Below are 21,692 nucleotides of genomic sequence, written 5' to 3'. Positions count from 1 at the left end.
GTCCATGCCAGGTGCAGTGCCAACTCTGGGGAGGCTGGGGTGAATCCCACAAAAAGGTCCTCATGCAGAAGGGAGTGTGTGTGTGTGTGTGTGTGAAGGCTGACAGGGCGTGTGGACACATTCATATAGTGTCTGACAGCACCCAAGGGCGAGGAGGCTGGAGACAACCCTGCAAAATGCTGGGGACACTGTGGGGGCCTGAGGAGGCTGGAGGACAGAAGGAGGCTGTTGGACTGGGTAGCAGGACCAGGAGGATGTGGGTGGTGATGGAGCGGCAGGGCTCCATGGCCCACAGGGAGCCTGCCTGGGCCTTTGTTCCTGCTCCACAGGGGCAGTGACAGGAGTGGCCTTGGGTTGAGGCTTTCCAAGGCTGCCTGGTGGAGAGTGGGGCTGGGCGAGGCCTCAGGGCACTGGGCTGGTTCAGGGTCCTTTCTTGGAGTTTTGGAGCAGGTGACACAGTGGGGGGCGTGGCAATGCTGTGAGCTGATGTGGATAGGTGTCTCCTCTCTATTTCTTCTTTTTCTTTTTAAAGATTTGTTTAATTTTATTGGAAAGACAGATTGACAGAGAGAAGAAACAGAGAGAAAGATCTTCCATCCACTGATTCACTCCCCAAGTGACCTCAATGGCTGGACCTGAGCCAATCTGAAGCCAGGAACCAGGAGCTTATTCCTGGCCTCCCACGCGGGTGCAGGGTCCCAAGGCTCTGGGCCGTCCTCCACTGCTTTCCCAGGCCACAAGCAGGGAACTGGATGGGAAGCGGAGCAGCTGGGACATGAACTGGAGCTCGTATGGAATTCTGGTGTGTGCAAGGCGAGGATTTAACCATTGAGGCATTGCACCGCCCTTCCCACCCCCTTAAACCTGGGCCTCTGTGTGCACCCCAGGGATCTCTGCTTCCATGTCCTCTGGCCCCCAGCCACCTCTCTGCCTCTGTGCCATACTGCTCTGAGGGATCTTACCCCAGGGATGCCCTGAGAGCCAGGGGACACCTTCCTGGATCCTCCGGTTCCCCAGCCCTGCACTGGAGACAAGGTGAAGGCCTGGAGTTAAGCAAGTGGCCAGCTCCACCTGGCATGAAAAGGTCTCTGCCACTCAGGGGCTGGGCGCTTGCCCGCAGGAACAAGCTGCTTCCCTTTTCTCCCTTCCCTGGCCCCTCTCCAAGAACGAGCAGGTGTGCTGAGCAGGCACTGGGGCCTCGAGCTGGACAGCCTTGGCTCTGTGCTTCGTGCTCTGGGACCCCGGGGTGAGGCGTGTGCACCTGTGGGTGTCATGGTCAAAAGGCTGAGATATGAACGGTGACGTCCTGGCAGGGCCATGGCTGCCAGGCGGGGGTCTCTGGACTCTCTTGTGTCCTTGTGCAGCCAAGTTGATCCTTCCAGATCCTCAGTGAGAACAGAACCTGTCTTGGCTGCACCTTGCGACACCCAGGCCTGGGGGTTCCCCTTGCAGAAGCGCTAGGTCCCCAGGGTTTAGGTGCTCCCACTCTGACCTGGCAGAATGCCGATCACACCGTCTCTTGCATGATTTGATACTGGGCATTTGCATGTTACTTAAACTGGGGCTGGAGTCACAGCTTGGTAATTCCCCATGCTACTGCATAACCAGGAGTCAGAGAGTGAGGGAGGGAGTGAGCGTGGAGAGAAGACCTCTTGCTGGGTGCCAGGAGACCAGTTCCGCCCTGCCCCGCTACGGTCTTGGGATTTGAGCAAGTCCGCCCACTCTCTAAGCTCTAGGTTTCAGCTCTGGGAACAGGTGTCTGGAGTCTGCAGATCTAGGGTGGGCCCTGCCAGCTGCTGGAGATGGTGAGCTAAGGGTCCCCAGCGTGGCTCAGGGGCGCTGCCCTTCTGGCTCCTCTGCATCCTCCATTTCTAGCTTGGCCCTGCCCCTCTGAAGTTCAGGGTCAGGGCCAAAGGCTGCCGGACGCAGGTGGGAGGCCAGGATGGCAGTGTGTGGACAGAAGCCCATCTTGGCATAGCCGGACAGATGCCAAGCTTACATTGCTGCACGGGTTGCGGTTCACCCGCTCTTCGTTCCCCACCGACGCGTCTGGATCGCAAAGTCAGCAGCACCAATGTCCCCTGGGAACTTGCTAGAAATGCAGATTCTCAGGCCTCCCCGAGCCCTTACAGACCCAGAAGCCCAGGCAGTGGATCCTAAGAGATGGGAGGGATCACTCTGTCAGCTGAGAAGCGGTGCCTGGAAGGTGATGAGGAGCAATTGGCAGCCAGAGGACCCCTCACCCTAACACAGCCAAGGCAGCCGTGCCAGTCCACAGCAGCAGCCCCCAGCCTCGAACCCCAGCTGCCTCACGGCAAGGCCAGGACCTTCTCCTGGATCGCTTGGGTTCCTGGGGTTCCTAAGACACAAGGGTCACCCACACATCCACCAGCTGGAAGGGACGTGGCCCCTTTCAGCTTCTGTGGCCCGACTTCCAGTTGCAGTCTGGGAAGGCAGCATCCAGGAAACATAAATTTGCCTGGCAGTTGAGTAAGAGCTCTGAAAGGAGTCACACGTCAGGGAGATGGGACTTTATTTCTCAATGAAATAGGCTTTTTATGGCTGGAATAAAAGTGCCAGGGGGAGCCGGTGCCAGGAAGTAGCAAAGACCATTTGATAAACTCCTTCAGCCAGGGTGGGGCTGCCCGGGGGAGGGGAGGCTGGGCAGAGAGCAGGCCCCGCGTTCCCGCATGCATGTCTCTCTGCAGGCTGAAACCGCAGAACCTCCTGGAGGTGGGGGAAGGGGACTCTTGGGCACCTGGACCGCGTGAGCCAACACCAGGTCCTCCGAGCACAGCTGCAGTGCCGAGAGCAGGCAGCAGGGGGCAGCATACCCCACTGTTCCAGCCCCTCCAGTGGGCGCTGTCTGGGGGCCCTCAGGTGGGCAGTGGTGGGGGTGGTCTCGGAAGCTCAGCTCTCAGGGGAGATCAGCAGTCACCCCTCCCTGGGACGTCTTCTGTTTCCATCCAGCACTCCCATCCCCGGCCCTTTCACCATCTCCAGCAGCCTCTGCCCACATCCCAATGGGAGTCTTGGGGGTTAGGGCTCCGGCAGCCCCCTGCTCATTTTGGGGCTGGATTCTCAAAGCCTCTGCAGCCCTTACTTTGCCCCTGTTGAGTCCCTTGGCTTCCCTCCGAGGGGCTCCCGGGAGGGTCTTGGCGTGCGTAAGCGTGGGTGTGGGTCCACCACCTTCATGGTCATTGAGGTCAGGCAACGATTTTGAAGGACGGAAGAGAATGCGAGGAGACCTCTTCATCTCTGGGAAGGTGTGATTGGCAGGTTTACGGCCTCCAGAAGATGCACGGTATTCCGCACAATCAAGTCATTTTTAAAAATAATCTCCCTGCTTAAGTCGTACACGCTGCTAATTGCATTTTAATAAGTCTCTTAAAATCTTGCCATATTTTTTAATATCCTAATATTAGGTAAGTGATTGCGGGGGACACTGGAGGGCATGGGGAGTTTATCTAACAGAGGGAGGGCTGTCAGGAAGCTGGGGGGTGGCCACCGTGTGGCCTGCGGCGGGCATGGCCGCGTGGATGGGTGTCTGTTCCTGCAATGTGTGTACTTTCAGGCATGAGTGTGTGTGTCCACGTGGGAGTATATCTGTCGTGTGTGTCCGCGGACACGGCTTCCCCTGCAGGCAGCCCCAGGAGTCCCATGGTCAGCCATGGAACCGGCAATAGCTGGGCACCTCTGCCTCGCTGCTCTCCGCTGCCGTGGGGAGACAGTCTTCTTCCGTCTTTTGCTCCCCCTGACCCCCCAGTCCGGGCTACCCCAGCCCTAGGAGACTTTGGATCCAGATCAACCTTGATGCTTTTTTCTTCAAAGATGACGCTCTGAGGCCAAGGGTGGGGTCCAGACTACGAGAACCAGAGGAGGGGCCCGGGGGGACCCCAAAGCCCAGTCTTGGGAAGGCAAGGAAGGCCCGCCTGGGCCTCCCAGCACAGGCGTTGGTTCAGTCCCGGGGGCAGGGGACAGCATAGCTGCTGAGGGCAGTGACTTCTGCCTGAGTCCTCCATGCCTCCTGGGCATGGGTTAAGAGCTTTTCCCAAGATAAGCCCACAGGGTCAGTGTTCCAGGGTTCTGGGGTGGACTCACTGCCAAGAAATGGCAGAAATGGGACCGGCATTGTGGCGTAGCAGGTAAAAAGACTGCCTGGCATGCTCAATGGTCACCAGTTCCTGTTGCAGCTCTCTGATTCTAGGGAAGTGTAAGATGGTCCAAGTCCCTGGACCCCGGCTGTCCGTGGAAGGCCTGAAAGAAGTTCCTGGCTTTGAGCTGGCCCAGCACTGGCCATTGCAGCCATCTGGGGAGTGACCCAGCAGACAGAAGGTCTTCCTCTGTCTCTTTCTGTAATTCTACCTTTCAAATAATTAAATTGAGAGAGAGAGATAGGAATGGCAGGGCTGACATTTGAACTCACAGTGGGTTCCTATGCCTGGTTAGGGGTAGGGGGCCGTTAAGCAGGACTGGACATGAAGCATGCCCAGGGTCCACGGGCAGGCCTGGCACCCCAGGGCCCATGGCTGCGCAGGACTGTGCTGACAATCGAGGCCAGGGCGTGGGGTGGTAGGAGGCTGTGGTCTCTTGCAGAATCCCAAGGCTGAGGTCCACCTGGAAGCTTCTGGAAGCCAGAGGCCTGGGAGGCCCCACTGGCCCCGGCCTTCCTCCTCTCCCTCCTCCTCCTGCTGCTCCTGGCTGCTCGTCCCCCGGCCGGCCGGGTGGGAGGCACATGTTGAACGAACTTCTGAACAGGAAGTGAGCGTCCAGGTTGCCCCAGCCCCTTTTCATGTGGTTTCTTTAATCCCCGGGCTGGGTTTCAGCAGTGCTTTACAGTTTGAGTTTTACAAAGCTACGCTCCCTTTAATGTTGGCGTTTTTGGGGGAGGTGGGGGAGATCGGCTTCAGTCAAAACATGTGTGTTTCACATCAGCCAGCTGCTGGAGGAGAGGGGAGGCGGCAATGTGGCCTGCAGGCCCGGTGGGGCCCCGGGCTGGGGGCCGTGGCGTCCACTCCCCTCTCTGCCCCAGGATCCATGGCCTTCCCTGTCCTTGGCCGGGCTCATGCAACAAGGCAAATTCTTTCCAGGTCTCTCCCACCTGGCACTCCACCAGCTCCCGTGCCCCGCCCCGTGTACCTGGGTGTGTCATCCCATCACCTGCCTGTTCTTTTTCTTTCCTTCCTCCCTCTCTCCCTCCCTTCCTTCCTTCCTTCCTTCCTTTTTCTTTCTCTGTCTTTCTCTCTCCCTTCCTTCCTTTCTCTCTCTCTATGTGGGTGGCAGGGGCCCAAGGACGTGCAGCATCCTTTGTCAGCTTTCCAGGTGTGCTGGCACACAGCTGGGTTGGAACCAGAGCAGCCAGGATTTGAACTGAGGCTCGGATGTGCGTGCTCGTGTTGCAACCACCACCCTACCCCGCTTTCTCCGCCTACATTTTTATTTACCCCATTTTCCCCTGAAATCGATGCACTTTTTTTTTTTTTTGCACTGACATAGACACTACCTAAGCAAAAATAAGTAAATAAATAAATAAAAAATCATGTTTGATGTGCTAGTTCCATCTGCTGTTCCAATACACGTTCAAACAAACCTACCACTGTTCAAAGAAAAGGAATCCTGCTGGCCGGACGTGTTCCGGGAAAGCCAGGGCTGTATGTTCCCCTTTCCCTGCACAGGCGTAAGGTTGAGAGCTGGCGACAGTCCCGTTGCCTCCCCTTGTCCCCAGGGCCCAGCGCCTGGCCACCCCCTCAGCAGGTCTCTTCTCACAGTTTCGGGCTACGCAGGAGCTGAGCTCTGGGGCCCAGCAGCGGAGTGGGAAGGACGCAGACCTCGGAGTCAGCTCGAGCGTTCTCAATGTGTAACCATGGCTTCCGGCCTTTCTCCCCATTTACGAAACCCCACCAGCCTGGCACATCTGGAAAGGGCTCTGGGACCCTGATTCTCATCCACCTGGCTTCACCCTCACCCTTCCTGTCTTTCCCCATGGGAAGCAGCAAGAGGTCAGCAGATGGTCAAGGGTGAGGACTCCCAGACGTACCCCCCACCCTCCACCCGCCACTCCTGGCTGCCACTTGAAACTGCCTAAGGGGCTGGGCCAATCGGCTCCGTGCTGCCTGGGAGGTGCGGAGTGCCCTTCCTTTGTTGGTCACAGAGCTGGGCCACCGTCTGTGGCCTCCAGCTACTTGGGGGGGCTCCCAGTGGTGGGGCTTTGCCTCCTGGCCACCCCAGAGCGTGGGGCATCTAGTCTGAGCTGCTGTTCTCAAACCAAGCAAGGTTGTGGTCCCACCTCCTCCAGGCCAAGGCTGGCCCCGGAGGACCGAGGGCGCAGAGCAACAGAGAAGTGGATCGTGTGGGTGGGCACCACAACAGCTGCTGGGATGATGATGATGAAGATGATGATGGTGGTGGTGGCTACTGGTGATACACAGAGTTCTCCATGCCAGGCATGGTGCCAAACCCTCCACACTCTGACGCTTACGGGGAGGGCACGGAGGACACCCAGCAGCCCTTGCTTTACCTATGTGCCCTCCACAGCGCCAACCAGGAGGGTGCTCCCTGCCTCTGCCCGCTCTGGGTCTGTGGGGAGGGCAGAATCCCCAGGACTTACAGCGTCAGCCACCCAGGGGAGACACCCTGGGCCCGTGGCCTCTCCTGCTCTGCGGCGGACAGCGAGGGGCTGGGTGCTGCCCCGGCTACAGCTGCTCAGGGCCCGGGAGGAGAGAAGCAGAGACAGCCATGTGCACCCGCTTTCATCTCGCAGCTTCAAAGAGGTGCAAACAAACCCTGTCCCTGTGCCAGGCGAGGCGGCTCCCTGCTCACAGCCCCAGCCGCCTCTCCTCCTTCTTGTCCTCCTTCCTGGAAAGTTCGCAGCAGCTCTCGCTCCAGCCTGGGCCCAGGGCTCCCCTAAGGGCTTCAGACTCCCTGCCTGCGCCAGAGACACCAAGCAGGCAGATGGAAGCGGGCCCGGGAGACAGGGGGTGGGCCCGCAGTCAGCTGGGCAGCTGAGGACTGACAGACCTCTGCCCAGAGCCTTCCAACAGAGCTGAGTAGGGCTGGAGGCGGGCGCAGGTGGCCCTGGGCTGTGAGGGGTTTGGGACTGTGGCTCCCACGTGCTGCTCAGCCAATGGTCTACGAATTGAATGACCCCCTCGTTCTTGATGCCCCACTGCCTGCACCTGCTCCCAGGGTGTCATGGAGGGACGCTGTCTCTCATGGGGCCTCCATTCCTGAGCCTTGACCAGAGACAGGGAGGAGGGGCTGGGATCAGAAACACAGCCTGTGACCAGCTCGGGGAGGGCTGTTCAGAGGCCACTGCACCCAGCTACTGGCTTCCTGCTTACCAGTCTGTGGCCTCAGGCCAGTTATTTAACTTCCTTACGCCTCAGCACTCGCATCTAGCAATGATAATGTTATTTATTTTTATGTACTTGAAAGGCAGAGCAACAGTAAGACACAAAGAATTGTGAGGTCTTCCATCTGTTGACTTATTTCCCACTCCACTTGCAGATGTGTGCACCTGCTGGGGCTGGGCCAGGATGTTCATCCAGGACTCCCATGTGGCTGTGAGGAGAAGTGGGGTCGGAAGTGGAGAGGCAGAGGCTGCGGTATGGGTGGCTGACGTCTCTGCGGTGCCACGATGCCCGCCCTGCCCGCCATTTTGACTCCTTCCGGGAGTTGCAAAGAGTGGAGGAGTTGACCTGCTTAGCCCACGTGTGGATGTTGACAGCGACAGCTGGACCGGTGCTGTGGAGCACGCGTTGCTGGGCCTGGCTGAGGCCTGGGAGCAAGAGGCCCAGACCTGCCCTGCAGAGAGCGCCACCCAGCTGGCTCCCCAGCGGCTGCTGCGTGGAGCAGGTGCCTGGCGTCCCTCTGTGGGGTCCATCTCCCCTTCTGTCCTCCTGCCCATCATCCATAGCTCTCTGACACTCCACCCAGCTGTGCCCCTGCTGTTCCATGGCCACAGACAGTGACTCTGGCACCTTCTCCTGGCTCTCCAGGCACCCTGTCTCCTCCTGCTCCTGTCCCCTCAGACACAGCCCCCCAGAACTCCCCAGGAGGTGGTAGGACCCCCAGGGTCCCAGCAGGTGCCTGATGCTGGAGGGCCCTTCCAGGGGAGTGAAGGGGACCAAGCCGAGGGAATAGCCCTTGGAAGGCAGCGGAAAGAAGCCCTGGAAACTCTACGGAAGCCCAGGCCTAATGTCCACAGACAATCTGGGGAGCAGTAGGGTGAACCCCCCCATCCTGTGAAGATGGAGTCAGGGTAGGGGAGGGCAGATGGAGGGGGTTGGGGGCTGTTCCCACAGCTTGGGTTGGGGGGAGGGGGTCGGGCTGCTCAGAGTCGGTAGCAGGATGTGGGGCGATTGGAACCAAATGGGCTCAACGAGAACCAGATGTGAGTGGGGTGGGGAATCTCGCAAGGGGCCGAGGTTCCCTTTGCCCTGAAGGCTGTGACTGCGGGAAGAGAAGGGGAGAAGCCGAGCTTGCCCTTGCTCTTCCTTCTCCTCCTGCTCCACCTCCTAGGCCAGCCCAGCACGGGCAGGAGCTCCTGGCCACCCATCAGTGGGTGAGGGGCATTGGTGGTGGGAACAGCTTCAAGCCTACCCCTCCCAGTCTTTGCCTGCAGCCTGAGGGCCTTTGAAGGTTCAGGCCAGGTGTTGCTCTGATCTCCTGATTTCCCCAACACACACTTCACACTCCTGTGCTAGCTGCTTCTTCCAGGAAGCCTTCTTGGATCCTCAGGCTGGATCAGGCATTTTCCCTGGGTGTTCGGTGGATTAAAACTCCCTCTGGGATAGTGCAGTGAACGGGGCTGGGGGGGGGGGGCTTAACTGCCCCTTGAAAGGCCACAGCTCCTGCCCTCCCAGGCCTGCCCAGAACCAGCCCCTCCCCGGTGTGCACTTTCTGATTCTCTTCCAGGGTCACTTTGAAAACGTGTGTGTGTGTAAACACATCTTCACCACTGATTCTTCAAGATCAGGCAGGACCAGGGCTGTGGCTCAGTAGGTTAAGCCGCTACCAGCATCCCTTTGGCTGCCACTTTGAGTCCTGGCTGCTTTGAGATCCAGCTCTCTGCTGATGCACCCAGGACATCAGCAGAAGACAGCCCAAATCCTTGGCTCCTGTGTCCACAGTGACAGACGCCAGATGGAGTTCCAGGCTCCCGGCTTTCGCCTGGCCCAACTCTGATCATGGTGGCCATGTGGAGAGAGAACCAGCTGGGCAACAGTCTGCGTCTCTGCCCCTCTCTCTGTAACTCTGCATTTCAAATAAATAAATAAATCTTAAAAAAAAAATAGATCATGCAGGTGACTCAAGAGTAAATGCTCATTGCAAACGCAATGACGTGGGGAATAAAATGGGAGGACCCCTCTGCCTGCATGGGTGCCCTGTCTGCCTTCTCCGGGGGTTCTCTGCACCCACGTGGGAGGCGCTAGGAGCCTCCTGGAGCGGAATTGTCGGGTCAAGAGTCAGGTGCATCCCAAGCATTGCTAAAGAACCTGTATTGATTGTCTCCTGTCGCCACTCCTCAAGGGCCTGGGTTCAGGAACACATCACAGGGGCGAGTCCCCACACTGGACTGCGTGTCCACGGTGCTCCACAGTCCCCATGTCCCCAACTGTCAGTGTGCAGGTCAGGACTCGCCCGCAGACGATGGGTGCTCCTTCATGTGTGGTGACAGGCATTTGCAAATCCACATGGAAACAGGGTGAACTTGAATGGGAACCTTCCTATCACCTGCAGCAGGGGAGGCGTCGTGGTGTGGAACTTCCTTATATGTGTGTCACAACCTACAACACATCAGGGGGCTTCGCAAAGTTGCAGAAATGTGTTTTAGGGGAAAAAAAATAAGCTTGTGTGGATCTCATACCGTCTCTTTCAGGTGAGTTTTGAAAGTTTCTCATCTCTCTCTTAAGCGTTTGACACTGAGTGCCTGCACAGGACAGCGCACTCCTGCCCTCAGCATGCCCACTGGGTCCTCCTACCGAGGCACCCTCCTCTTCCTCTGCCTCTGTCCAAGTCTTTCTTGCCTCTCAAAACTCAGCTCAGGGCCCCCCGTCTCTGGAGAGCCCCACAAACCGTGTTCCCTGTAGCCTCTCTCCCTGGTGCCCGCAGTGGTGTAGGTCTCAGGCAGGTACCACTCAAGATGAAATTGCACAAAGTAACTGTTGAAAACAAAGGTTAAAAAAAATATATACCTGTCCCTTCCTCCCTGTTCTGTGCCGGCTTAACTCCTGCCTGCGAGGTGGCCTGTGTCTGTCGTGCTGTGTATCCAGCAGCTGGGCGCAGCTGCGTGGCTCTGCTCTGAGCTTAGCCACCCCACGTGGACAACTTGAGACCGGCCATGGTGGCAGTGTCACGCTGGAGCAGCCGGCCAACGCTACCAATCAGGGTTTGATTTATGGTGCTGCTGATTGTCTAGACAGAAGAAAGCAGTGGAGAAATGGCAGATAAGGCAGAGGAAACTTAAAAAGTAAGTAGCAGCTGGAGCTGTGACACTAAAGGGAATATTCTTCCAGGATTTAAAAACCATGATTCAGCAAAGAAGTCATTCATATCATTGAGAGCTAATGAGATTCTGACATATGTCTTTGCCGTTTAGTTTTTGTCTTTCTCTTGTCAAATGGCAAGTCCTCAAATATCAGCAATCTAACCTGTTGATAAGACAAAGCTGAACGGCTGATGTTACAGTACAGTGGATTAAGCTATTGTTTGCGCGCTGGTATCGCACTGGCTCAAATCCGGCTCTTCCACATCCGATCTAGCTCCCTGGCAATAAACCTTGAGAAACAGCAGAAGACGGATGTGAGGGCGATCTGGCTGCGACATCTGTCACCCCATTGATCGCCAGGGCTGATTCGGTGGATCTGCCTGGCTAGGCGGGTGCCCCCTTCCTCCCTCACCGCTCCATGTGCGTCCCTCCCGAAGCTGCGCGCTCGGTCGAAAAGGACGACCATCCCCGCTAGAGGAGGACCGGTCTGCGGTCAGGGGTATACCAGTAGCTGCGCTCCCCTGCTAGACCCTCCAAACAAGCTCTAAGAAACAGCAGAAGATGGATCAGGTGCTTGGGTTCCTGTCACCCACTTTTGAGATCAGGGAGGCGTTCCTGGTCCTGGCTTCCACTGGGGCCAAATCTGACTGCTGTACTCCCCCAAATGGTGGGAGTGAACTCTGTTTCTCCCTCTGTCTGTTGCCCTACCTTTTGACTACATATATTTTGAAACAGACAAAGCCGAGCTCGCTGCTTCTTGTGGCACAGCGGGTACTACTGCTTCCTGTGGCACAGCGGGCACTACCGGGGGGGGGCTCACCCTGGACAGGCACAGCTGGGTTTGTCAAGAGTTGACATTGATGGGCCCGGCGCGGTGGCGCAGTGGTTAAAGTCCTCGCCTTGAACGCCCGGGATCCCATATGGGCGCTGGTTCTATCCCGGCAGTCCTGCTTCCCTTCTAGCTCCCTGCCTGTGGCCCAGGAAAGCAGTCAAGGACGGCACAAAGATTTGGGACCCTGCACCCACGTGAGAGACCCAGAAGAAGCTCCTGGCTTTGGATTGGCATAGCATCGGCCGTTGCGCTCACTTGGGGAGTGAATCATCGGACGGAAGATCTTCCTCTCTGTCTCTCCTCTCTGTATATCCGCCTTTCCAATAAAAATAAAAATAAAATAAAAATAAATCTTTAAAAAAAAAAGAATTGACATTGATTTCAGAGAGGGTCTTTCTGTGCTATAGTTTGATTAGGAGGGGTCTGGGGCACAATAAGACAGTGCACGAGGGATGGCCCTTGGCTCAGCTTGGGACACCCACATCCTGTACTGGAGTGCCTGGTTTGAGTCCCTGAGCTGTTTCCAGTCATGTGTATTCTGAGAGGCAGCGAGCGGGGACCCTGACACCCCAGGGGAGACCTGGATGGAGGTCCTTAGTGTGGCCCAGCCCTGGCCGTTGGGAATCGGAGCAGTGAAGCAGAGTGGGAGCTGTGTCTCTGTCTTTCAAATGAAAATGAAGAACGCAACCTGGGCAAGTCTCGTTTCACTCCTGTCAGGGAGGGGGACCCGGGCCTCAGCGCTCGGTGCGTAGGTCTCCCCCTTCAGCGCACGTTGGATCCACCCGTGTTGGTCAGTCTCCACTGCAGGCGAAAGCTACAGAAACACAAGTTTGGCACAATTACCTGCAGTGCTTTGTGAATGTCCACGATTGCTGTGAGATTTAGAATTTTAGTGTTTGGAAAATGCGTGCTACACATTGAACAAAGCTAGCTCAGTGGATCCGATCAACACGCAGAGGTCAACTGCATTTCTAGTTCACAGCAAGGAACAGTTTGAAAAGAAAGTATAGAAAATCTCATTTATAAGAGGTTCAAACTGCTGGGAAACAATTTAACCAACGACATGACACATGGCAAAGTACATTGGAATAAAGACATTCCATATTCATTGATTGGGAAGGATAATACACTTTCCAAGCCAATCTACAGGTGCGGGGCAGTTCCCATCGCAATTCCACAGATGAGCTAAGAATCCTGCGTCGCACTGGGCTTCCTTCTGACTCCGACTGCATGGATGCAGGCCCGGGAAGCAGCAGGGATGGTTCAAGTACTAGTTGTCTGCCTCACATGTGGGAGACCTGGGTTGTGTTCTTGGTTCTTGGCTAAGGCCGTGACCCAGCCGGCGTGAGCATCTGGGGAGTGAACCAGCAGATGGGAGCTTTGCCTGACACTTGGTTCCTCCTCCTTCTCTTCTTCAAAGTCTTCCTGCTTCTTAAATACACTTGAAGTATGTGTTTCTGGGCACCAGTTCTAATCCCAGCTGCTCTACTTCCCATCCAGCTCCCTGCTTGTGGCCTGGGAAAGCAGTACAGGATGGCCCAAAGCCTTGGGACCCTGCATCCTTGTGATCTGTGTGGGAGACCTGCAAGAAGTTCCTGGCTCCTGGCTTCGGTTCAGCTCAGCTCTGGCCATTGTGGTCATTTGGGGAGTGAACCAGTGAATGAAAGCTCTTTCTCTCTGTTTCTTCTTCTCTCTGTGGATCTGACATATATATATGTATTTAACGCCCATGAATTTTTGGAGCAGACATTTTTTAAAGATTTATTTTTTTAAAGGCAGACAGAGACAGAGAGAAAGAGAGATCTTTCATGTGTTGGTTCACACCTCATATGATGCAATGGCTGCAGCTGGGCCAGGCAGACACCAGGATTCCAGAGCACCCTCCCGGTCTCCCTCGTGGGTGTGGGGGTCCCGGGACTTGGGCCATCTTCTGCTTTCCCAGGCACATGAGTAGGGAGCTTGATTGGAAGTTGAGCAGCTGGGATGCAGATGTATAGGCACGTCCGTATGAGATGCTGGCATAGCTCACAGGGCCCCCAACCAAAGGACACTAGCCCGTGGGAACAGGGTCCACTGTAATGCTGTCACTTTAGCTGCATTGCCGCTCTCAAGACCTTCTGCCCAGCACTGCAGAGTTCCGAGTTGCTGCCCATTAGGGAGGGAGAGATCTCAGCTTACAGCCAGGCCCATGCTTCTGGATCTCAAAGCTTCCTACCAGTGACAGTGACCCCGACGGTGGGGAACTGGTAAAGGACAGACAATTAAGGAAAACAACTGAGAGTCCAGAAATAAACCCAAAAGCTAACTGAGTTTCCACAGGCGCCAATAATGTCCACCTGGGTGCTGGGACCCTTGGACCGGCTCCGGCAGGGGAAGGTGCCTGCGTTTCTGTCTCATTCCATGAGCAAAAACCAAATGAAAAGGCCCAATGACCCTAAACACAACGGCAAACACTTTAAAGATTTATTTTTTATTATTTTGTTTATTGGAAAGGCGGATATACAGAGAGGAGAATCTTCTGTCCGATGATTCACTCCCCAAGTGAGCGCAACGGCCGATGCTATGCCAATCCGAAGCCAGGATCCAGGAACTTCTTCTGGGTCTCCCACGCGGGTGCAGGGTCCCAAATCTTTGGGCCGTCCTCGACTGCTTTCCCAGGCCACAGGCAGGGAGCTGGAAGGGAAGCGGGGCTGCCGGGATAGAACCGGTGCCCATATGGGATCCCGGGCGTTCAAGGCGAGGACCTTAACCACTGCGCCACCGCGCCGGGCCACCGCGCCAGGCCCAATGGCAAACACTTTAAATTTGTCATAAGAAAATCTTACGATAATAAGTACATTGAAAACAGATTTATTTGTTTTTATTGGAAAGGCAGATTAGGTTTACAGACAGGAGACACAGCAAGATCTTCTGTCTCCTGGTTCACTCCCCACATGGCCACGATGGTTTGAGCTGAGCCCATCTGAAGTCAGGAGCCAGGAGCTTCTTTTGGTCTCCCACGAGGGTGCAGGGTCCCAAGGCTTTGGGCCATCCTCGACTGCTTTCCCAGGCCACAAGCAGGGAGCTGGATGGGAAGTAGAGCTGCTGGGATATGAACTGGTGGTCATATGGGATTCTGGTGCATACAAGGTGAGAATCTAGCTATTGAGCCATTGCACCAGGCCCTGATAATAAGTAAAATTTTATAACTTCAGTTTTGGCAATGGAGTTTGAGATTTTTTTTTTAAGTTTTTTTTTTATTTGAAAGGCAGAGTTACAGAGGGGTTGAGGCAAAGAGAGAGATTTTCCATTCACTGGTTCACTCCCCAAATGGATGCAATGGTCAGGGCTAGACCGGGATGAAGCCAGAGTCCGGAGTCTTTGGGGTCTCTCATGTGGGTGCAGGGCCCAAGCGTTTGGGTTACCCTCTGCTGCTTTCCCTGGAGTATTAGCAGGGAGCTGTACTGGAAGTGGAGCAGCCAGGACTTGAACTGGCACCCATAGGTGATGCCAGTATCACAGGCAGAGCCTTCAATAGCACTGCATGCTCTAGACTCTTAGACTGGATAATCCCCCCAAAAACCCTCAGAATCAAAAAAAGGATAAATTAGAGTTTAAAAGATCAAAATTTTGTGTGTCTGAGGGTATTTGTAAGAATGTGAAAAAATGAGTTATCAAATGTGAGACTGTATTTGCATATGTCTGGTGTCTGGGCTTACGACTCCTACACTTCAATGATAAAATGACACCCTATCTTATTTAAAATGGGTGAAAGAAGCGAGGGGCATTTCTCTACTGAAGATCCACAAATGGCTAACCAGCACGTGAAAGCAACATTATTATGTTATGGAATAGCACATTGAAATCACAGGAAGGGGTGGGGGATCCAGCGGGGCTTGAGTCATCTGGCACTGGTCCCTCGGCCCACCTGAGCAGTGGGTGCTGGGTTTGTCAGCCCCGGGGGCAGGGGATCCGGCTCACGTCACCTGGCTCTGGTCTTTGGTCCTGCCTGCAAGTGGACACCAACCCTGATGCACATGGAGAATATAGCAGCTCATCTGATGTCATCGCAGAGGAAGGAGAACAGAGCAAACTGGACAACTAGCCAGCAAATGATGACGGGAAAAATCTGAGTGAGTGGAGACTTGAGGTGGACTGTGTCAGCCTGTGGACACGGGGAGGGCTGCCTCACCTTGGATCGGCGAAATCTGCAGCATTTCAGAATTTTGCAAACCACTTGCTCAGAGCCTCCGGGACATGCACTGCACCGGGACCCTGGGCTGACATTGGGCAGCAGTTCCCCATTCCTGGGTACTGGGACATTTGAGAGGCTGGGTGTGGCTTCTTCCCTTATCTCTGCCCTTCCCCCAGAGATAAGAAAAAATGGAGAATTAGGAAACATTGATTTCACCCACTTTTCCCTGATCCTCAATCCTTCCCACCCTGGTCAACCCGGTAATCATCATCAAATAAATAAATAAAATAAATTTAATGAAAGAAAAAGAACGAACGGCATTTCAAATACTTCTAAATGTATTTAAATTAAGGGACAGAAGAATTGCATAGCAAATAAAGTCTCACTCCCAAGTATAATAAAATAATATTGGATGGAATATACGGGCAGAGAATTATGCTTGCATTCGTTTGCGTTCACATTTTGAGAGCCTATAAATGTGGCACAGCAAGGCAGGCCTGTGATGGCCAGCATCCCACAGGAGCACCAGTGAGTCCCAGCTGCTCCAGTTCAAATGCAGCTCCCAGCTTAGGCGCCAGGGAAAGCAGCAGATGACCGAGTTCCTAGGCCCCTGTCACCCATGCGGGAGACCCAGCTGGAGCTCCAGGCTCGTGCATTCAGCCTGGCCAAGCCCAAAACATTGTTGCAATTTGAGGGGTAAGTGAAACAGCAGATGGAACATTAACCACTCTCTCTCTTTCTCTTAGGCTCCCTCTCCTCTCACCTGCTTTTCAAATGCATAAATAAATCTCTGAAACAAACAAACAAAAGAAGTCACAGTAAGGGGCTGACACTGTGGCACAGCAGGCAGAGCCACTGCCTGTGATGCCAGCACCCCACATGGGAGCCAGTTCAAGTCCCGACTGCGGCACTTCTGCTCCAGCTCCCTGCTGCTCCAGCTCCCTGCTAATGGCCTGGGAAATCAGTAAGAGAGGGCCCAAGAGCTTGGGTCCCTGCACCTGTGTAGGAGACCCAGAAGGAGCTTTTGCTCCTGGCTTTGGTCTGTCTGGTTCAGCCTGGGTGGTTGTGACCATTTGGGAGTGAGCCAGTGGATGGTAAATCTGTGTGTGTGTCTCCCTCTGTGTAAGTCTTTGAATTAGAGAAATGATTTTAAAAGATTTATTTTTATTATGGGTGCGTCTTTCAGATATTTATAAAATTATTACTTTGGTGTTTATTATGAAGGTGAGGGGTTGCAAACCCACGTGAGCCTCCTTTTGGGTGGGGGGTTGGGGCGGGGAGGAGATGGGTCAGATCCATGCTTCGGTCTTCTGTGCCCAGTGGGGCAGGGAGATGGACACGGGGAGGGGACAGACGCACGTGCACCTCTCCTGGCTGTCACACTACGTTGGGGTCCAGGGACGGAGATGGTCACTCGATGGTCACTCGATGCCTGGTGGTTGTTGAGGAACTGGACTGGGAAAACAGGGAGGCGTTCCTCACTAGAGTGTGGGGCTTCTTTAGGGATGATGGGAAAGTTTTGAGAGCAGCTAGAAGCGGTGGTCGCATGGCATTGTGAATGCGTTAAATGCCTCTGAGAGGCACACTTCAAAATGGGTCATCAGACACGACGTGAGTTTCACTGCAATAAGAAATCATGTTATGCCGTCTCAGGTTAGAATGCCGTCACTGACAAGGCCCTCGCTGGGTGTGCGTGCACGATGCACGTCAGAGATGCCTTCCAAGAGTTCTTGGGGCATGTGTGTAACGAAAAAACATGCCTGGATTTCCAAATTATCTGTACCAACATAAACCTTTTTATAAAAAAAAAAGATTTATCTGAAGGAGAAAGAGAGATGTTCTATTTGCTGGTTCTTGTCTCGGAAGGCTGTTCTTGCAGGAAGGTTGGTCATCAAAGTCCGGTTAGGTCTTGCTTTTCTGGGTCCTCCTTGGGCACGCTACCTCCCTTCTGCACACGTACCACCACTGGTGTCCTCCAGCCCCTTGATCCGGTCAAACCAAAGCTGCCGGGCCAGTCTTGGATTGTGACTTGCCAAGACTGTAAATGCGAACGTATCTCCTTCCTTCACAAGTAGTTCCTCTCGGGAATTTTGTTGTAGTGTAGCACACTAGCGCACATGTCACTGGAAGTCTCTTTTGTCAGCACCCAGGAATAAGATTTGCATATTAGGTTATGTCTACCATCGTAAGAAACTGTCAAGGGCCCAGTGTGATGCCAGCACCCCACATGGGTGCCAGTTCAAATCCCGACTGCTCAGTGGCTAAATCCTCACCTTGCATGCGCCAGGATCCCGTGCAGATGCTGGTTTGTGTTCCAGCTTACCTGCTTGTGGCCTGGGAAAGCAGTGGAGGACGGCCCAAAGCTTTGGGACCCTGCACCCGCGTGGGAGACCTGAAGGAAGTTCCTGGCTTCATATTGGTTCAGCTCTGGCCATTGTGGTCACCTGGGGAGTGACTCTTCTGACAGAGAATCTTCCTCTCTGTCTCTCCTCTTCTCTGTATATCTGACTTTGCAATAAAAAAGAAATCTTTGAAAAAAAAAGATCCACTGGTATGGATCTGTTTTTGGTTGAAACTTCACGCTGCGGGACAGCCTTGTGCGTCCCAGCTTGCCTCTTGTCATCACAAGTCCAGGGGTCTTTTCACTCTACCTCATTGCTTTCTTATAAAACGAGATGGAGAGCAGAGGTGAGCCCCAACGCTGTCTCCAGGACGCACCTGTGTCTACATCTGGACGAGTGCTACATGCGGGTACTCACTGGATACTTGTCTTTCGTAGGAAAAAAGCAAAACCAACCTGAGTGGTGTTGTGGCTCAGTGGGTTAAGCCTCTGATTGGGACAAAGCATCCCTAGCGGGAGGCTGCTTCATGCTTCTAAACCTGACACGCCTGTGACACCCAGCTGGAAAGCTCCCGGCTCCGATGTGGCCCAGGCCTTGCTGGTGCGGCCATTCATGAGGACGGACAAGCAGATGGGAAGATCTGTCCCTCGCTCTCTCTGTGATGCTCTGCCCGTCAAACATACAAAACTATTAAATTTCAAAAAGAGAAAGCAACCTCAATGCTCACCGGTCGCACCAGGAGACCTGGTAAACGCTGCGCTCAGCAGCCAGAGTTCTTGTGGAAGACAGCACACAGAGCCAGGCGACTTTGGGAGTGCACCTAAGAAGCCTGAAGGCTAACAATGCCGACATCCCACTTTTGCAGAAGCACATGCAGAAATTCGTTGGTGCCTGCAAAGGAAATGTCTGGAACCACACGCAAGGAGCCCTTATCTGTGGCATCGCTCACAGAGAATTTGCACTTAACCTGCTTCACATCTGTTTGAATTCTTTGCCTGGAGCAGTTGCTACTTTAATCTCAAAGGAAAACACACACAAACACACTCACATACACAAGAGGGGGCCCGGGCGAGATTATTCCCTTTATTTTAAAAATCAGGAGGAGCAGGCAGGGAGACGGAGCTGCCTGGACTCGCCCCGGTGGGTGGCCCGGCAAGCCAGCGGGAGGAACTGGCTAGACAGGAGTCCTGGTGTCTGGCTTCCCTGCCCTGTTCCACCCTGCCCTCCTTGGAAGCCGGGGCTCCTGCCTGCCTCCCTGCCTCTCTGTCCCTGGGCCAGGTGGGCCTCTAAGCTCCGCTCAGCCACAGCGGCCAGAGTACCCCGGGCCGGTCCCCGACTGACTATCCCCCACTCTCTGTTGGCATCCCCCCAGGGAGTGGGTCCAGGGCAGAGGCAGGTGTAGACGGGCTGTGGATGAACTCTGGTTGACGTGTGGTCTCAGTATCCTGTGTGCAGTGTGGGAAGAATGCTGGTTCCTGGGCCCCACCCAGGCCCCCAGTGTATGACTTTCTGAAAGATGAGAACATCAAGGCCTGGGACTGCTGGTGCTGCGTGAGCTGCAGCTCAGAACTGCAGGAGGATGCTTCAGCTTGTTCAAGGAGAAGCAAAATTAAAAGAGAAACTTAGGGGCAGGTGTCTCTCCCACACCGGAGGAAGCAAGGGGGCGAGCTCTCTGACTTCAGCTTTAACATGTGACCCCTGGAGGGCTGACTTCCCACTCCCATGGGGGCGGCCAGGATTGAGTCCCCAGCCTCCCGCTTCCACTGGTGCTGGGCCATCAAGTGTGTGAGCCAGTGGGTGGGCGCCCTGTTCAGACCCCTCTCAAATAAAAAAAATTGATGAAATTATTCGGGGAAAAAAAGCTTGAAGTCTGGTCTCTCTCTCTAAGAGTATTAAGTGTATTAAATCTCTCTCTTTTTAAGATTTATTTATTTTTATTGGAAAGGCAGATTTTTATTGGAGAGACAGAAAAACCTTCTGTCTGCAGGTTCATTTGCCAAGTGGCTGCAAAGACAGGAGATAAGCTGATGCGAAGGTAGCAGCCAGGAGCTTCTTCTGGGTTGCTCATGCAAGGTCCCAAGGCCCTGAGCCGTCCTCCACTGCTTTCCTGGGCCACAATCAGGGAACTGGATGGGAAGTGGAGCAGCCAGGATATGAGCTGGTGACTGTATGGGATCCTGGTGCATACAAGGTGGGGATTTAGCCACTGAGCCATCATGCCAGATCCCTAAGTCTCTTTCTGCTTGCTCACTAGAATCGATAGGGGTTGGGGAGGGGTGCATTGGGGGTCTTTCAGGCAGCCAGTGTCTGGCTTGCTTAGTTTGGGAGGTGGCTGGGGTGTAAGTATTTTTCCAATGTATCCCAAGTGATTCAAATGTGTGCCTGGGTCTGAAAGCCACAGTCTTCTCTTCTCTCCCACCCCCTGCCAGGGAATTTGCGTCTGTGGGTTTCCCAGTTCTGCACTCCCAGGACCCTCCAACTGGAAACCTTCCAATGCACAGTGTGGTCCTTGGGCCAGCAGCCATTGGCCACAACTGGGATCTGGCTCAAGACACAAAATCCCAGGCTCCTGCCCACTCAGACCTGTGGCAGCACGGGGTCCCCAGGGGCCCGGGCACAGTTTATGGTGGAAGATGCCCAGGAGAGCTTGGCAGGGAACATCCATCTGCTGAATTCCCCACCACCAAACTCCAGAGGGCTTCGTAAGTCCCCAGCAACACCTGGGCCGCCTCCAACCTGGCCATCCGCAGTTCTAGAAATTTCCAGAGGCACCCAGTGTGTGGAGCTAAGGAACATCACACCAGGGCGTTGTTTAACAGGTGCTTGGGAGAAAGACCCAGTGGAGACACCTTGGCCTCTGTTTCCCCCACTCTGCGCTGGGGTCTACCCCAGGTCCCTTACCTTGCTGGTGCCGTAGGGTGGGGATAACCACAGCCCTCCCCCAGGAAACTGTGAGAAGGCTTATGCAGTGTGTGGCCCTCAGCCACTGCCTCCTGTTTGCCCCTGCTTTTATTGCCACGGGGGAGAACCTTCAAGAACGTTCTGGCAGAGCCCAGAGGCTGAGAGCCAAGGGTCTGAGGACAACCCCAGGGTGTGAGCCTGTGAGGTGCAGGCCACCACACCGTTCCTCCCGAGCTGCTCTCACTGGTGCAAAGTGCAAATCCTGTTAGCACCCACCTGGCAGGTGCCACAGGCTCCTTGACTGACCTTGTCCACCAGGAGGCCACACAGCTCACACTGGCACACAGTGCCCTACTGGGGAGCCAGGAGAGGGTATTTTAGTTATGACTCCCTTTTTATTACTAGAAAAGATGACTTTATTTGAAAGGCAGAGTGACAGGAGGTGGGGCAAACGCACACACAGAGAAACCTTTTATCTATTAGTTTCCTCTGCGATATGGCCACAGTGGCCTGGTGTGAGCCAATCAGGAGTAGGGAAACCCACTCAGGCCTCTCACGTGGGTGGTAGGGGTCCAAGTACTTGGACAACCTCCGCTGCTTTTCCAGGTGCATCAACAGGGAGCTGGGTCAGAAGCGGAGTAGCCGGGACTTGAACTGGCGTTCTGAGATGGAATGCCTGTGGTGGGAGCAGCAGTTCTACCAGATGCCCCGTGATGTCGGCCCCTGAAGATTTGTTATGGAGATGAGGAAGAAGGTATGCCCTTAGCAGCTGTGTGCCTTCTCTCCAGGTTCCTGTCTGAGAGTTGCCCCTCTTCTCCTTGGCACCCTGTGCACAGCCTCCGCAAGACCCACCTGAACCCCAAAGCGCCCTGGTTCGCTCACCCCCAACTGCAGCAGGAGCTGCCTGCCAGACTCCACTCTGACCTTGCAGAGCTCCTAGGAGGCCAACTGATG

At 54.8% G+C, this 21,692-nt stretch overlaps 1 protein-coding gene across 1 annotated transcript in view; it reads left to right on the top strand.

Annotated features, from left to right (window-relative positions):
- CUNH1orf127 (chromosome unknown C1orf127 homolog) overlaps window positions 1–5,861 on the top strand; it is a 48,282-nt gene extending 42,421 nt beyond the window's left edge. Inside the window, exon 14 of the mRNA XM_040987597.1 lies at window positions 5,769–5,861. Coding sequence (XP_040843531.1) covers window positions 5,769–5,861 — 93 coding nt within the window. The remainder of the gene's footprint in view (window positions 1–5,768) is intronic.
- The last annotated feature ends 15,831 nt before the right edge of the window (window positions 5,862–21,692 follow it).

Source organism: Ochotona curzoniae, unplaced genomic scaffold (genome assembly GCF_017591425.1).
Source record: "Ochotona curzoniae isolate NIBS_2020 unplaced genomic scaffold, NIBS_Ocur_1.0 contig_4792, whole genome shotgun sequence".
In the NCBI taxonomy this organism is placed as follows: Eukaryota; Metazoa; Chordata; class Mammalia; order Lagomorpha; family Ochotonidae; genus Ochotona; species Ochotona curzoniae.
The sequence above is the reverse complement of the archived record's forward strand: the minus strand, read 5'-3'. Positions and strand labels throughout refer to the sequence as shown.